Source organism: Heliangelus exortis, chromosome 30 (genome assembly GCF_036169615.1).
Source record: "Heliangelus exortis chromosome 30, bHelExo1.hap1, whole genome shotgun sequence".
NCBI lineage: Eukaryota > Metazoa > Chordata > Aves > Apodiformes > Trochilidae > Heliangelus > Heliangelus exortis.
The window spans coordinates 266,176-280,384 of NC_092451.1; the positions used below are offsets into that span (position 1 = coordinate 266,176).

Here is a 14,209-nt window from a genome sequence, read left to right on the forward strand (position 1 = left end):
TGGATCTCAGAGCCCTGAGGAACCGAGGGGGGAATGGGAGGTTCGGGGGGGCTGCTGCCTTTTGGGGGTCCTTCAGACCCCCCCCTGTCCCGGGGGGCTCCAAAGGCTCTGGGGCCTTCTCTGTGGGTCCGGGGGGGAGGCAGGGGGGTCCTGGAGCTTGGGGGGGGAGTGTTGGGAGGCTTTAATGCCCTGGGGGTGTCCTGGGGAGCCCTGGTGTCCGGGGAGCATATGGCTGGGGGGCTCTGGGGTGGTGTCAGGGGTGTATTTGGGGGGAGGGGCTTTGGTGTCCGGGGTGTATTTGGGGTCACTCCAGGTGTGCTGCTGCCAGGCTGGGGTTTTGGGGGAACATTCCGGAGGTTTCCTGGCAGCGCTAGGAACTCGGGGGTGCCCTGGGAGGTGTTTGGGGGGGGATCAGACCAAGCCCTGGGCTGTGTTTTGGGGGGAGGGTGGCGGGGAGCAGCCGGGGGTGCAGTGATGGCACCTCATGTGTTAATCATTCCCCGGGACCCTTCATCCCCTCTTCTCTCCCCAGCACCCCCAGCCCCCTTTTCTCGGTGGGTTTTCCCACCATGTTCTGGGCCCAGGCGGTGCCTACGGCCGAGGCTCTGCTGACCCCTCCCTCCGCCGAGGTCTCCACCTTCTCCCGGGCTCCCATCTCCGCCTACTCCAACCATTCCCAGAGCTTCCTGCTGGGCACCCGCCCCTTCTCCCGGCAGTACGCCCACCTCTACGCTGCCCGCCTGGCCTCCATGCGGCCCCCCCTGCACCAGCGGGCACGGGGGAAGTGGGGTGAGTCCTGGGGGGCGTCCTGACCCCTCTGTTTGGAGGGGAAGGGGGGTAAGGCAAGGGTGGTGCCTGCTGGAACCTCCTTGGTGGTGTGTTGGCTGCTCATGGAGTGGTTTGGAGATCCTCCAGCCCATCCCAACACTGCCCAGGCCACCGCCACCCCATGTGTCTCATCCCCACATCTCCAGGGTCTGAAACCCCTCCAGGGATGATGGGATGATTACATGATTAGAGACTGGATGTGGCACTTAGTGCCATGGTCTAGCAACCGCAGTGGTGGGTCAAGGGTTGGACTTGATGATCTCTGAGGTCCCTTCCAACCCAGCCAATTCTATGATTCTATTAAGGACTCCAGCCCTGCCCTGGGCAGCCTGGGCCAGGCCCTGACAACCCTTTCCAGGGAGAAATTCTTCCCCAGCGCCAACCTAAACCTCCCCTGGCACCACTTGAGTAGTGCCAAAAGTTCCTCTTGGCCCATCCCTTGTTCCTTGGGAGCAGAGCCCGACCCCCCCTGGCTCCAACCTCCTCTCAGGGGGTTGCAGAGAGCCACAAGGTCTCCCCTCAGCCTCCTCTGCTCCAGGATCAACACCCCAGGGCCCTCAGCTGCTCCTCACAACTTCTCCAGACCCTTCTCCTTCTGCTCCACACCCTTCCCCAGCTCCCTTGCCCTTTTCTGGACACCCCCAGCCCCTCAATGTCTCTTTTCTGACCCAAAACTGAGCCCAGGATTGGAGGTGCAGCCTCCCACACCTCCACACACCTTAAGGCCCCAACAACCCCTGAATGAATTTCGCGGTGCCCAGACAAACCCCTGAGCAGCATTTCTAAAATCGCCTTTCAAAGTTTTGGTTTTGGTCCCCAGGTTGAGCTCAGGGTTTGCTGGGGGATGGAGGATGGGGGGAGGCTCCAGGGGGTCCAATTTCCTCCCTCAGTGGGATCCTCACATGAAGTGTTTCCATCTGAAGATGTCACAGTGGTATGAAGCAGCCCCCCAGCTGCTGCCAGAGCCCTGTGCCTGCCCCCGCAGCACTGCAGGATCCACAGAACCTCTGATCCAACACCCTCCCGCCCAGGACAGCCAAGTCCTCAGCTTTGTCCTTCTATGGAGCTTTTTGGGCTGGCTGCTTGGTTTTCTTTCTATCCTTGGCCCTGGGGGCTGTGCTGAGGAGCCCAGCAGAGGCCAAGCCCACTCCAGGCCCTGCTGGTTCCACAGCTCCTGTCATTCCTTGGCCCTCACCCTGGGATTTTGCCCGGGGGGAGATGGGATCCTGCAGCTCTGTAACACTCCAGACCCAGGCAATGGGACAGATTACTGGGGTTTGTCTCAAAGCAAGGAGCTGCGGAAGGCAGGATCTGAGCTGCCCTTCCCCAAACCCACACACGTCTGGGGGGGGTCAGAGCCAAGGATATGAACTGGAAGGGATTTGTTTTTCCTGACTCAGAGTTTGCATTCCTGGGGCTGAGGGACACTGCTCCTGCACCCAGGGCTCTGTCTGCTTCCCTGTCAGCACCCCAGCCAGGAGGGAGGAACCTGCTGGAGGAGCCTGGCAGCCTCCCCTGCTCACTCCAGGCCTCGTGGGCTGATTAAAATGGGGAAATCGTAGGGGGAGGTAACAAGGCCTGGGAGCAGCCTGCAGGGAAGGATATGGAGGTTATGCTGCTCTTTCCACCTCCCAGGAAGGTTCCCCCAGCCCGTATTCCCCTGCTCAGGGACCTGTATGTGCTCTTCTGGCCTCTCCCACCTCCAGGCTGGGGGGATTGGTCCCTTGTGGAGAATCACGGAGTCACTGCTCACTCCTGTGTGTGGCCAGGGCTCAGCTCCTGAAGGGTCCTGGGCTTTATGTGACATTTTTACAGCACTTTGGGGAAGAAGGAGCAGGAGAGAGGAATGCTCCCTGCAGCCTGTTGTCATGCTGGAACCTTCCCAGATCCACAGGGATCCTGGGTGGAGGAGGGGTCTGGCTTGGGGGTGGAGAACAATGTCTCCTGCTTGTCAGATGTGGGTGGGGGTGTGGGGCCCAGAGTCTTTGACTCTTCTCCCAGGGAGGGGCAGTCCCAGCCCCGGGCAGAGCTGGATGTGTGGCCAGGAGCTGGGGGTCCTCCCAAACCCCTCTGTGTCCCAGCTGTCCCCCCCCCCACCTGGGCAGAGGAACTGCCTGCAGCCTCTGCTTTGCTTCCGTGACCCCATCTGTCCCCCAGATGTGTCCTGGCTCTGTCTGTGCCCCGCAGCCCCCCCGTGTCTCTCCCCAGGGCAGGACGTGGTGCTGAGGAAGCTCTGTGAGCTGCAGGCAGGAGAGAAGTGCTGCGTGGTGGGGACACTCTTCAAGGCCATGCAGCTCCAGCCCTCCATCCTGCAGGAGATCAGTGAGGAGGTAATGCCCACCCACCAGCCCCCTGCCCACCCCCACAGCACTCCTGGGGACACCACCCCACAACTGGGCAGGAACTGCCAGGGCTTTGCCTTGGGAGCTGGTGTGTAACTTCCTCTGTCCCAAGTGTCCCCAGATGCCACCTCTTTGTCCCAGCTGGCATCCTCTGTGTGTCTGCTGGGTGATGCCTCTCCCTGGGAGGGTTTGGGTCCATCAGGGTAGCAGAGGAGCCCCCCCCTGTCCCTGCTGTGGGGTACCAGGGGGTGTCTGGGGATGCTCCAGTGTCCCCGTGGTGTTTGGAGCTGCACACCCGTGTCCCCAGGGGAGGCAGAGCTCAGCCCCCAGCCCAGCCCCCTCCTCCCTGCCTGGGCTGCTGGGGCCTCCCCGGGGGCTTTGCCTGCTCTGGTTTCCACGAATGAGGTTTGCCGTGGGGGTGGGTGTTCCGTGGGGCAGATGAGCCTCACTGTGGGTGTCACAGCCTGCTCTGTCTGTCCCCCAGCACAACCTGGTGCCTCAGCCACCCCTGGCCAAGTACATCCACCCCTCAGATGAGCTGATCCTGGAGGATGAGCTGCAGCGGATCAAGCTGGAAGGAGCTGTGGAGGTGCAGAGGTTGGTGACAGGTAGGGCATGGTGGCTTTGGGTGGGAAAACACAGCTCTGGCCCCCCCAAGAGAGCCTGGGAGAGTTAGGGTGTGCAGCCTGGAGAAGAGAAGGTTCTGGGGAGACCTTAGAGCACTTTCCAGTGCCTGAAGGGGCTCCAGGAAAGCTGGGGAGGGACTTGGGACAAGGGCCTGGAGGGATGGGATGAGAGGGAAGGGTTTCCAGCTGCAAGAGGGGAGATGGAGAGGAGATCTTAGGAAAAAATTGTTTGGTGTAAGGGTGCTGAGCCCCTGGCCCAGGCTGCCCAGGGCAGGGCTGGAGTCCCCATCATCCCTGGAGGGGTTTCAGAGCCCTGGAGATGTGGGGATGAGGGACGTGGGGTGGGGGGGCCTGGGCAGTGCTGGGGGGAGGGTTGGGTGGGAGAATCTCCAAGGAGTTTTCCAACGAAAATTTTGGTGATAAGGGGGAGTGGTTTCAAGTTGAGACTGAGATGAGATCTTAAGAAGAAATTGTTTGGGGTGAGGGTGCTGAGCCCCAGGTTGCCCCCAGAAGCTGTGGCTGCCCCATCCCTGGCAGTGTTGAAGGTTGGATGGGGCTTGGAGCCCCCTGGGCTGGGGGAGGGGTCCCTGCCCATGGCAGGGGTGGCACTGGGGGGGCTTTAAGGTCCCTTCCAGCCCATCCCACTCTGGGATTCTGTGCTGCAGGGACTGTGTTTGCTGTGTATGGCTCTGAGCAGGACGATGGCACCTTCCTGGTGGAGGATCACTGCTTTGCCAGCTTCCCCCCTGCACTGCCCTGGAAAGGGCCCAGCTCAGACCGGTGAGTCCCTGAGGTGACAGTGGGGTGGGACACCCCGTGTGCCACTGGGAGCAGGCACATGGTGACAGGGGTGTCCCCATGTGTCCCCAGCCTGGCTCTCTACAGCCTCTGGGGGGTTGTGGGGTGCTGCCCAAGCCTTTGCCCACAGGTTTGTGCTGCTGGTGTCAGGGCTGGGGCTGGGCAGTGGCAGTGGGGAGGCCCTGCTGAGCACCCAGCTGCTGGTGGACATGGTGACAGGGCAGTTGGGTGCTGAGGGGCAGCAGAGCTGTGCTGCCCAGATCTCCAGAGTCATCCTGGCCGGGAACCTGCTGAGCCAGAACACCCAGAGCCGGGACACCATCAACAAGGTGCAGTCCTGTCACCTCCACTGGGGCCTGGGGGGGCATGGGGAGTGCTGCAGAGGTGGGGAGGAGGGACCAGAGAGGGCCCCGGGGTTGTTTCCTCACCATGTCCCCACTCCCCAGGCCAAGTACCTGACCAAGAAGACCCAAGCTGCCAGCGTGGAGGCTGTGAAGATGCTGGATGAGATCCTGCTGCAGCTCTGTGTGAGTGCTGGGAGGAGGGGGGAGCTGGCCAGGGAGCTGGGGACCTTCCACGGGGGAGGGCTAGGTTCTGTCAACCCTTCCCCAGCCCTTTGGGTACCCAGGGGTGCTGAGGGGGTGCAGCAGGAAGGGGCAGCAGCGCTCAGGCCCACTCCCACCTCTGCCTCTGGCACAGCCGTGTCAGGGAGCAGGGGAGAGCCAGCAGCAAGGCCCAGCTGGGAGGTGTGGCTGTCCTGGTGATCCCTGCTCTGTCCCCAGAGCTCGGTGCCAGTGGATGTGATGCCTGGGGAGTTTGACCCCACCAACTACACCCTGCCCCAGCAGCCTCTGCACCACTGCATGCTGCCACTGGCCACTGCCTACTCCACCCTGCACTTGGTCACCAACCCCTACCAGGCTGACGTGGATGGTGTCAGGTAACCCCCTGCTCTGTGCCACCAGCTCGGGGACAAGCCACGGGCAGTACAGCTGTCTGTCTGCAGCTCTCCTCCCTTTCTTCCCAAAACGCTGTAGATTTTTGGGGACATCAGGCCAAAACATCAGTGACATCTTTAAATACAGCAGCATGGATGATTACCTGGAGATTCTGGAGTGGACTCTCCTGGCAGGACACCTCTGCCCCACGGCACCGGACACCCTGGGTAGGGGGAGGGGCTGGGTGGTCACCCTGATTGGGGGGCGTTTGCCTTCCAAAGAGGGGCAGGGTCTCCTAATTCCCATCCCTCCCAGGCTGTTACCCCTTCTACAAATCAGACCCTTTCATCCTCACCGAGTGCCCTCACATCTACTTCTGTGGCAGTGCTCCCCGCTTCCAGTCCAAGCTGCTCAAAGGTGGGTCCCAGGGACTCCTCCCCAATCCTCCCGGGGGGCTGAGGAGGGGCTCCTCCTCCTGACCCGTGCCTGTCTCTGCAGGGGAGGAGGGGCAGCAGGTCCTGCTGGTGACAGTGCCCGACTTCAGTGCCACACAGACCGCCTGCCTCGTCAACCTGCGGGACCTCAGCTGCCAGCCCGTCACCTTCTGTGGCTTTGGGGCTGAGGATGAGGGTGGGGACATGGAGGTTGGGCACTGACTGAGCCCTCCAGCAACCCAACCCCTGTCCCCTTGGACGGCCCTGGCACCCACCACCCTCCTCCAAGAAGGGCTGACAGAGAAGAGGTGTTTGTATCAATATAAAATGATTTAGTTGTGTAATAGAAAAGGGTTTGGAGGTGAGAGGGGCTGTGCCTGTCTCCCTGCGGGCCCTGCCCTGGAGAACGGGACCTCCCCTGCCAGCCCCAGGGGACACAGACAGGGTTGGGCCCTGCTTTGTCCCCTCCACTGCCCGGTGAGGGCTGGCACTGCCCAGCCCCAGGGAAGGGAGCAGCTTGTCCTCCCCTGCCCACCAAGAGGGAGGCTCCACAGCCACTGAGCCTGAGCCTGGCAGGCCTGAGGGGCAGTGTGGGGGGAGCTGCAGCCCCCCCAGAGCTCCTCCCTGGGGCTCTTCAGAAGCAGCGAGGTGGAACTGGAGCTGTGAATCCGGTGTGGCTGGAGGCAGGAGCGAGGGGACCAGCCTGTCCTAGTCCCCGAAGTTGACGGTGTAGGTCTCAGCTGTGGTGAAGGGCTGTGCCCCCCCTGTCCCCAGCTCCCAGGCCTCAGTCTCTGTCACCAGCTCGGTCACCACCTCTGTCTCAGTCTCCAGCTCGGTCTCCATCTGCCAGGTGCCGGCTGTGGGGGGCTCCTGGCTCCAGGGTGTGTAGGCAGTGCTGCTGAAGGGCAGGGGCAGGGGGGTGGTGGTCGGCGGGGCCGTGGGCCCCGTGGGGGTGGCAGTGGTGGTGGCAGTGGTGGCATTGAGCCTCCGCAGCCTCATCTCCTGCCGCAGGCGCTGGCGGTGCCGCAGCCGCAGGCGCAGGCGGAGCCGCTCCCGGGGGGTCATGGGGCGGCCCGGCACCGGGCGCAGGATGGGGCGGTTCCCGTTCATGGCCATGATCTCCCGGATGCGTTTCCAGTTGGAACGCGAGAGGACGAAGTCGCACTGGGTGGCCCCGATGTCGTAGAAGACGCTGCAGGTCTTGGCGCTGGGGTTGTACCCCTCGGCCCGGGCCCACACCCGGTACTCCCCCGGGTTCAGGATGCGCCAATAATCCCCCCCAGCGGCTGCGGAGGAAGCGGCGGGGTCAGGGGCTGCCGGTGACAGAGCCGGGGCCGCCGAGCCTGCCCTGCACCCTACCTGTCCTGACGGGGTGGTCAATGCCCCCCACCACGATGGTGGCGTTGGCGATGGGTTCTCCCTGCTGGTCCTTCACTGAGCCCTTGATGCCCCGGTGCACCTGGGGGAGAGCAGCAGTGTGGGGCAGGCAGGGGCTGCCGGCTCCTGGCCCGGCCTCTGCCCCTGCTCACAGCACAAGGGGTTGGACCTTCAGAGGTTCCTTCCAGCCCAGATTATTCTATGATTCTCCCAGACCTGCTCCATGAAGGTGAGCAGCGATTCCTTGTTGTTCTCCCACTCCTGCTGCAGCTCACTCTCGTGGGGGAATTTGTCACAGCCCAGGTAGAAGGAAAGCTCCAGGCAGTTGGTGTGCAGGTAGCTGAAGTCGTTCATAGCTGGAAAACAACCACCAGCACCCGCCCACCCTCGGCGTGGGGCAGGCAAGGCACAGAAGCATTGAGTCACTGGGCTTGGAAAAGCCCTGGGATCACCCACTCCCACCACCAACACGACCCCACTGAGCCCCGGTCCCACATACCATGTCTGCACCCTTCTACAAACTCCTCCGGGGCCCGTGACCCCCCCAAGCTCCCCACTTACTGCCGGCCCGAGGGCGCCACTTGGCCCCCTGCACGATGCCCATTGCGTCGGTGACATCCTGCGTGTGGCAGCCCCTGTGGAAAGTATCGGTCATGGTGAGGTGGGCCGAGGCGTAGGAGATGGCCAACCAGCGGAAGATGGCGTGGTCGGGGGTCTCCTGCAGCTCGGGGGGGGCATCCTCATAGTCAGGGGGGTGAGGGGCAGCTGCTGGAGTCTGGGTGAAGGTCCGGGCTGTGTCGAAGGGGTAGGACACCAACTTCTCCCCGCCCTGCAGGTTGGCTCCCAGCACGAAGGGATTCTTCTCCATCCATGCCATGATGGCACGGGTCTCCACTGCCACCTGCCAGGGAGGACACGGCAGTGTGAGACACCCCTGTGTGTGATACCCCCCTGTGTGACACCCCCGTGTGACTCCCCCATGTGACACCCCCTCCCCACGGCTGCCAGGCCCCATGCTGGGTCTCACCGTGGCATCCTCAGCCAGGTAGTGCTCAGGGATGGGGATGTGGTGGTTGGGGAACTTGTGGGGCACCAGTTTCCTCTCCTCAGCTGCCCACAGTGCGGATGCCAGGTCGGGGAAGTTCTCAAAGAGGTCATAGCCCTCCTCTGTCCAGTGGCCCAGTGCCCAGTTACCCAGCTCCGAGCCCTGGGGGCAGCCAAGGGGCATAGGGAGCTTGGGGCTACGTTCCCCTGCGTCCCCACCTCATCCCATGACCCCATCAAACTGCCCCACTGTCCCATCCCACCATCCCATCTCCCCACCCCACTGTCCCATCCTATTGCCCTGCCACCCCATCCCACCATCCCACCCTGTCCCCTCCCTCTGTCCCTTCCTCTGCCTCACCATCCCGTGCCACTGCCTTGCTGTCCCCTTCATGCCCCTCCCCACCTTCCCATCCCATCCCATCCCATCCCATCCCATCCCATCCCATCCCATCCCATCCCATCCCATCCCATCCCATCCCATCCCATCCCACCATCTCACCCCACTGTCTCCTCCCTGTCCCCTCCATGTCCCCCTTGTCCCCTCACCGCCTGGCGGGCCAGCTCGTAGCCATCGGGGTTGAGGGAGGGGACGATGTGGATGCGGGTTTGGGTCACCAAGCTCCGCACCCGAGCGTTCCCTGCCTGGAATTCCCGGCAAAGGAACTGCAGGAGCAGCAGCAGCAGCTCCCGGCCCAGTGCCTCGTTGCCGTGCAGCCCCGCCGTGTACCGCACCTCTGGCTCTCCTGGGGGGTGGGGGACACACAGGGTCACCCCCTGCCCTCACCCCCCACCCACCACCCCCTACCCCCTAACCTGCCCCTCCTCACCCGTCTCATGTTCGCCCGGGTTGTCAGAGATCTCCATGGCGTAGATCTTCAGCCCCCGGGAGCTCTTCCCGATGTTGTAGATTCGGGTGATCGTGGGACACTCCTCATTCACCACCTTCATCAGCTGGGGGAGGGGAGATGGGGGTGAAGAGAGGCAGCGCTCAGGGGCAAAGCCCCATGGAGGATCCCACCCCATGGAGAATCCCACCCTATGGAGAACCCCATCCCACAGAGATTCCCACCAACACAGAGATCCCCACCCCATGGAGGATCCCACCCCACAGTGGTGCCCAACCCATGGAGATTTCCCACCCTACAGAGGTTCCCATCCCACGGAGGTGCTCCCTACCCCAGAGGTGCCCACCCCATGCAGGTTCCCACCCCACAGAGGCTCTCACCTGCCTCATGTCCTTGTAGCTGTGGTGGCGAAAGTCCAGGTTGTCGGTGGAGGTCACCTCGTTCTGCTGGCTGTAGTAGCTGCTGATGGCTGTGGAGGGGACAATGAAGTTTGGGGGGCAGTGGGGAGCTGTGACCCTCCCCTATTCCCCCCCACACACACCCACTGCCCCTCAGCCCCACTCGGGGTGGCTCTCACAGGAGAGGGGGCAGCCCAGGACCTCCATGCGCAGGCAGAGGCTGCCGTTCCAGCGCTGGGGGTAGATGCGCAGGTACCGCGCCACCACAGGCTCGGGGAACTCGGTCAGCACTGGGGTGTCCTTGTCCACGTTGCCATAAAACATCTGAGGGGGGGCACATGATGTACCTGAGGGGGAGCAGAAGGTCCCTGCTGTCCCCCCACCACCACACATTTTGGTGTCCCCACCATCTCCTCGTAGCCGTTGCTGTACATCACCCAGTTCTGGCTGTCGTTGCTGAAGCCCACGTAGAAGCTGGTGACAAAGTCCTCGCTGTGGGGGGAAGGGGACAGGTTTGGGGGTGTCTCCGAGTCCTCTCCCCATTCCCAGATCCCTCCCTCTCCTCGTACTGGATCTGGGAGTCACGGCCCTGGGTGATGACTCCGGTGAACTTGGTGGTGCGGCGCGTGTCCACCTCAAGCCAGTGCGCCCGCCCGTCGTCCTCGGCACACCAGGCCCCGTCAAAGAAATCTTCCTCGTTGGTGCCCGCCTGAGGTGGGGACAGCGATGGGGACATGGGTGGGGGGTGGCCCCAGTGCTGGGGGGTACTGGGGGGGGGATGTGACCCTCACTTGCATGTTGAGGCGGCCGCGCTGGGCGCCCAGGCCGTGGCGCAGCATGGAGGAGGCCAGGAGCTGCTCGTCAGCGATGCGGTGAGACTCCAGGCCGATTGGGGGACATCCTGGGGGCAAGGGGTGGCCATCAGGGACATCCTGGGGACAAGGGGGGGCCATCACCTCCCCTCCATCCAGCCCACACCCCAGGACACTCACTTGTCTTCTCCTCTGGAGGAGCCCACTCATCCTCATCTGTGTCCAACTTCTTCCCTCCTGTTTTTTTTGGTTTTTCTGGAAAAGAGGCAGAGTGAGGGGGGTGGGGACAGAGCCTGGGCATTGGGGGGTAGGGGGGGGTTGGTACCCACCTTTGTGGTCCTGGCCTTTCTCCTCAGCCCAAGGGTCCTCCTCCTCCTCCTTGCTGCTCCCACCCTTCTTGGGCTTCCCTGGGGCAGGAGAGTGGCTGCTGGGGACCTGCCCTGCACCCTAGGGACCTGCCACCCACTCCATGGACATGTCACCCGCCCTAGGGACCTGCCACCCATTCCATGGACATGTCACCCCCCCTAGTGACCTGCCACCCACTCCATGGATATGTCACCCACCTGACCTGCCACCCATCCTGGGGACATGCTAACCTGGGGATGTGCCACCCACTCTAAGGATGTGCCACCCACCCCATGGCCATGCCCCCCACCCAGTGCTGTGCCCCCCACCCTGGGGACAGGTCCCCAGCCCATCTCTCACAGGGTTTCAGTTTCTTCTCGTCCGTCTCCATCTCCTCGCCCTTGTCCGGGTGCTTGTGGGGCTTGGCTGGAGGGGGTGGGGGGGGCAGCCCATACTGCACTGAAGGGGCAAAAGGGGGGCCGGGACAGCCCTTTAGGGCCAGAGGGAGGGGCAGGGGGGTCAGAGGCCCCCAGGGATGGGGGTCCTGGGTTGGCTGCCCCATCACTCACAGTCATCATAGTCGGGTGGCTCAAAGCCCTCCTCGTAGTCCCCTTCGGTCACTGGGAGGGTTGGGGGGGGAGGTGGGGGGGCAGATGGTACCTCTGGTTTCACTGGGGGGGGAACAAGGGCTGGGGTGAGAGTGGCTGGGAAGGGGGGTGCCCCATATCCCTTTGTGGTCCCCATGTCCCCATAGGACCCCTCCAAATCCCCACAGGGTCCCTATGGAGTCCCCTTGTCCCCACAGGGTTCCCACATGCCTATGGTGTCCCCATGTACCTCCAGGGTCCCCACACCCCTGCAGTGTCCCTTCCACCCCTCTATGCTGTCCCCATGCCCCCTCAGCTCTGGGTTGTTCCCAGATGCTGCTCCCCTGGGTCCCCACTCCAGGGACCATCTCCCCCCCAGCCTCATCCCATGTGGTGCCACCCCCCCCCCTTGTCCCTCTGTCCCCTCACTGACATGGTTCCTCAGGCTGGGGCCAAACCCTGGGGGGTTTCATCCTGCTGGGGGGCTTGTGGGGTCTCTGCTGCCGTCGGATGTACTCAACTGGGGACAGAAAGAGGGAATGGCCCTGGCTTTGGGGGTGCTGGGGGACACACACACCCCCTTGCTGAAGCCAGGGACCCCCAGGGCCCCCCCTGCCCCCCGGTACCGTACAGTCCTCATAGTCCTCCCGCTCCAGCTGCTCGTTGTAGTCCAGAGTAGGGGGCTCTGGCTCCTCGGGGACCTCTGTGGGGAGGGGACACGTGGGGAGGGAGCAGTGGTGGCACCAGGGCACAGGGAGGTGACATTGGGGTGCAGGGAGGTGACACCAGGGCACAGGGAGGTGACATTGGGGTGCAGGGAGGTGGCATCAGAGCACAGGGAGTAAGACTGGGGTGGAAGGTGGTGGCCCCAGGGCACTGGGGTGGCACTGGGGTGGCAGGAGGTGGCATGCAGTAATAGAAAGGTGGGTGCAGGGTGCGGCATTTGGCAAAAGGAGGTGACACCAGGGCGCAGGGAGGTGCCTCAAGGTCTCGGGGCGGTGGCCTCAAGGCACAGGGAGGTGGCCTTGGGACCGGGGGTGGTGGCTCCAGGGCACAGGGAGGTGGCCCTGGGGACAGAGCACTCACCAGGCTCTGGGTGCCAACCCTCTCGTCCCAGGTCCCAGGCCTCGCTCGGTGGCTCCTCCGATCCCCCTGGGGACAGCGATGGAGAGCGAGGGGCTGGCGGTGCCCCCGGACCCTTCGGGAGGGGACCCCCAGGGAACAAATCCCCCCCCAGCCGTGGGGTGGCACTGAGGACACGGGGTGGGTGACATCGCGGTGTGGCACCCCCCGAACCCGCGATGGGGACCTCCCAGACTTACCTCGGGCACCTCCATCCCCCTCCTCCCCGTGGGGCGAGGGCTGCTCCGGCAGCCGGGGCGTCCCCGGGATCCCTTCCTTCAGCGGGGGCTGCGGGGGGGCTGTCGGGGGCTCGAGTGGCTTCTTCCCGGAGGGTTTCTTGGTGGCCTTGGGTGGCTTCTCCTTGGGCTTTTTGGAGCCTTTGGGGGCTTTTTCCTTGGGCTTCTTGGGGGGCTTGTCCTTGCCCCTCTCCTTGTCCCTGTCCCTTTCCTTGTCCTTGTCCTTCCTGGACCCCCGAGGTCTTTCCTTGGGCTTCTTGGTAGGCTTGGGGGCTTTTTCCTTCTTCCCCTTCTTGCCTTTCGGGGGCTCCGCCGCCCCCAGAGGTCCCGGGGAGCCTGGGGGGGGGTACGGGGGGCGGGACCCGGGGTGAAGGGCGGCAGAGGCTGGAGGAGGAGGGGGGGTCCCCGCCTGCCCCCGGAGCCCTGTGCTCACCGGTGCCGGTGGCCGGGTCGGTACCAAAGCCCAGCACGGTCCCGTCGCTGTCGCTGTCGCCGTCCCTGTCCCTGTCCCCGTTGCTGTCGCCGTCCCCCGGCCAGAGGAAGCCCCGCAGAAACTCCTCAATTTCTGCGTCGCTTATGGCGGGGGGGGAGGGGGCAGCCCCGGGGGGCAACAGCAGCAACGGTGCGACCACCACCAGGAGCCAGGAGCACGGGGGGGCCATGGTGACCCCGGAGAGACCCCCGAGAGCCCCCAAGCGCCCCCCAAAGAGCCCGAGAGCCCCCAAAGACCCCCCTAGGAGCCCCTCCGGGAGTACTGAGAGCCCCGAGAACCTCCCGAGAGCCCCGAGAGCCCCGGCCCCGTCTCAAGAGCCCCCCCAGAGCCCGGAAAGCCCCGAGAGCCCAGGGGCGGGCGGGCGGGCTGGGGGCGGGCGCAGGAACCGGGGGCGGCACCGAGGGGCGGCCGGGGACGGGGGGGGCACGCACGGCACTGCAGAGCACTGCATGGCACTGCACGGGCACTGCCTGGGCACTGGCACTGGCACTGGTACTGCAGTGAGTGCCCCCAGCGCACTGCACAGCGCGGGCACTGCAGCCGCCTGTGCTTATCGCCCCCCCCCCCCTCCCCCACGGCATCCGTGACACCGCCCGTGGACCTCCGGGACCCCCACGGGACACTGCACAGCACACACACTGCCCGCTGCCCTGCACACGGGGGGGGGGGGGGGAAGGGGAGGGGGCTGCCCAGGGGACACGCGGGACACCCCCTGCCCCCAAAAACGTTGCCCCCCCCCCCATCCACGGGGGATTCGGTGGCCCCGCAGGCTCCCTGGGACGCTGTGGGGCCACGTGGCAGCTGAGGCCGCCACCCCCCCCCCCACGCGTCACGCGGGACCCCCCCGGCTGTGAGTCACCTCCCAGACACGCTGCGAGGGGGGGTGGGTGGGGGGTGGCACTGAGCCTCAGGGAAGCTCCCAGTAGTCCCCCCCCAAATTCCAGCTCCATTCCCAGTACAGGATCCTCCACCCAGTAT

The 14,209-nt window shown here is 64.4% G+C and overlaps 2 protein-coding genes across 3 annotated transcripts; one reads left to right on the plus strand and one right to left on the minus strand.

Moving 5' to 3' along the window:
• The first annotated feature begins 523 nt into the window (after positions 1 to 523).
• Positions 524 to 6,331, plus strand: POLD2 (DNA polymerase delta 2, accessory subunit). The gene is made up of 10 exons (XM_071729283.1): positions 524 to 789; positions 3,037 to 3,158; positions 3,655 to 3,778; positions 4,462 to 4,576; positions 4,725 to 4,923; positions 5,041 to 5,121; positions 5,377 to 5,534; positions 5,632 to 5,759; positions 5,848 to 5,949; positions 6,031 to 6,331. The coding sequence occupies exons 1-10, from the start codon at positions 570 to 572 to the stop codon at positions 6,186 to 6,188; spliced, it is 1,407 nt and encodes a 468-aa protein (XP_071585384.1). The 5' UTR covers positions 524 to 569; the 3' UTR covers positions 6,189 to 6,331.
• On the minus strand, positions 6,278 to 13,520 carry AEBP1 (AE binding protein 1). Of its 2 annotated transcripts, XM_071729257.1 has the most exons (21): positions 13,172 to 13,520; positions 12,703 to 13,074; positions 12,467 to 12,532; positions 12,012 to 12,083; positions 11,814 to 11,900; positions 11,363 to 11,464; positions 11,154 to 11,252; positions 10,775 to 10,852; positions 10,626 to 10,700; positions 10,425 to 10,534; positions 10,203 to 10,342; positions 10,041 to 10,125; positions 9,813 to 9,957; positions 9,616 to 9,704; positions 9,218 to 9,341; positions 8,937 to 9,133; positions 8,371 to 8,550; positions 7,905 to 8,244; positions 7,560 to 7,699; positions 7,326 to 7,425; positions 6,278 to 7,252 (listed from the first exon to the last, which is right to left on the minus strand). In XM_071729257.1, exons 1-21 carry the CDS (start codon positions 13,398 to 13,400, stop codon positions 6,675 to 6,677), a joined length of 3,408 nt encoding a protein of 1,135 aa, XP_071585358.1. In that variant the 5' UTR covers positions 13,401 to 13,520; the 3' UTR covers positions 6,278 to 6,674. The 2 variants fall into 2 exon arrangements, with proteins under 2 accessions (XP_071585358.1, XP_071585359.1); XM_071729258.1 differs by lacking the exon at positions 12,467 to 12,532.
• Between the last annotated feature and the right edge of the window lie 689 nt (positions 13,521 to 14,209).

Bases quoted from the DNA above. Each gene is read 5' to 3' on its own strand.
- AEBP1 (XM_071729257.1), bottom strand. From the start codon at position 13,400: ATGGCCCCCCCGTGCTCCTGGCTCCTGGTGGTGGTCGCACCGTTGCTG. The intron at 11,465-11,813 runs GTCAGTGAGGGG...TTCCCCCCCCAG, and splicing joins GCCCCAGCCTGAGGAACCAT to TGAAACCAGAGGTACCATCT. The intron at 8,245-8,370 runs GTGAGACCCAGC...CCTCCCTGGCAG, and splicing joins ACCTGGCTGAGGATGCCACG to GTGGCAGTGGAGACCCGTGC.
- POLD2 (XM_071729283.1), top strand. From the start codon at position 570: ATGTTCTGGGCCCAGGCGGTGCCTACGGCCGAGGCTCTGCTGACCCCT. The intron at 3,159-3,654 runs GTAATGCCCACC...TCTGTCCCCCAG, and splicing joins TGCAGGAGATCAGTGAGGAG to CACAACCTGGTGCCTCAGCC. The intron at 3,779-4,461 runs GTAGGGCATGGT...TCTGTGCTGCAG, and splicing joins GGTGCAGAGGTTGGTGACAG to GGACTGTGTTTGCTGTGTAT.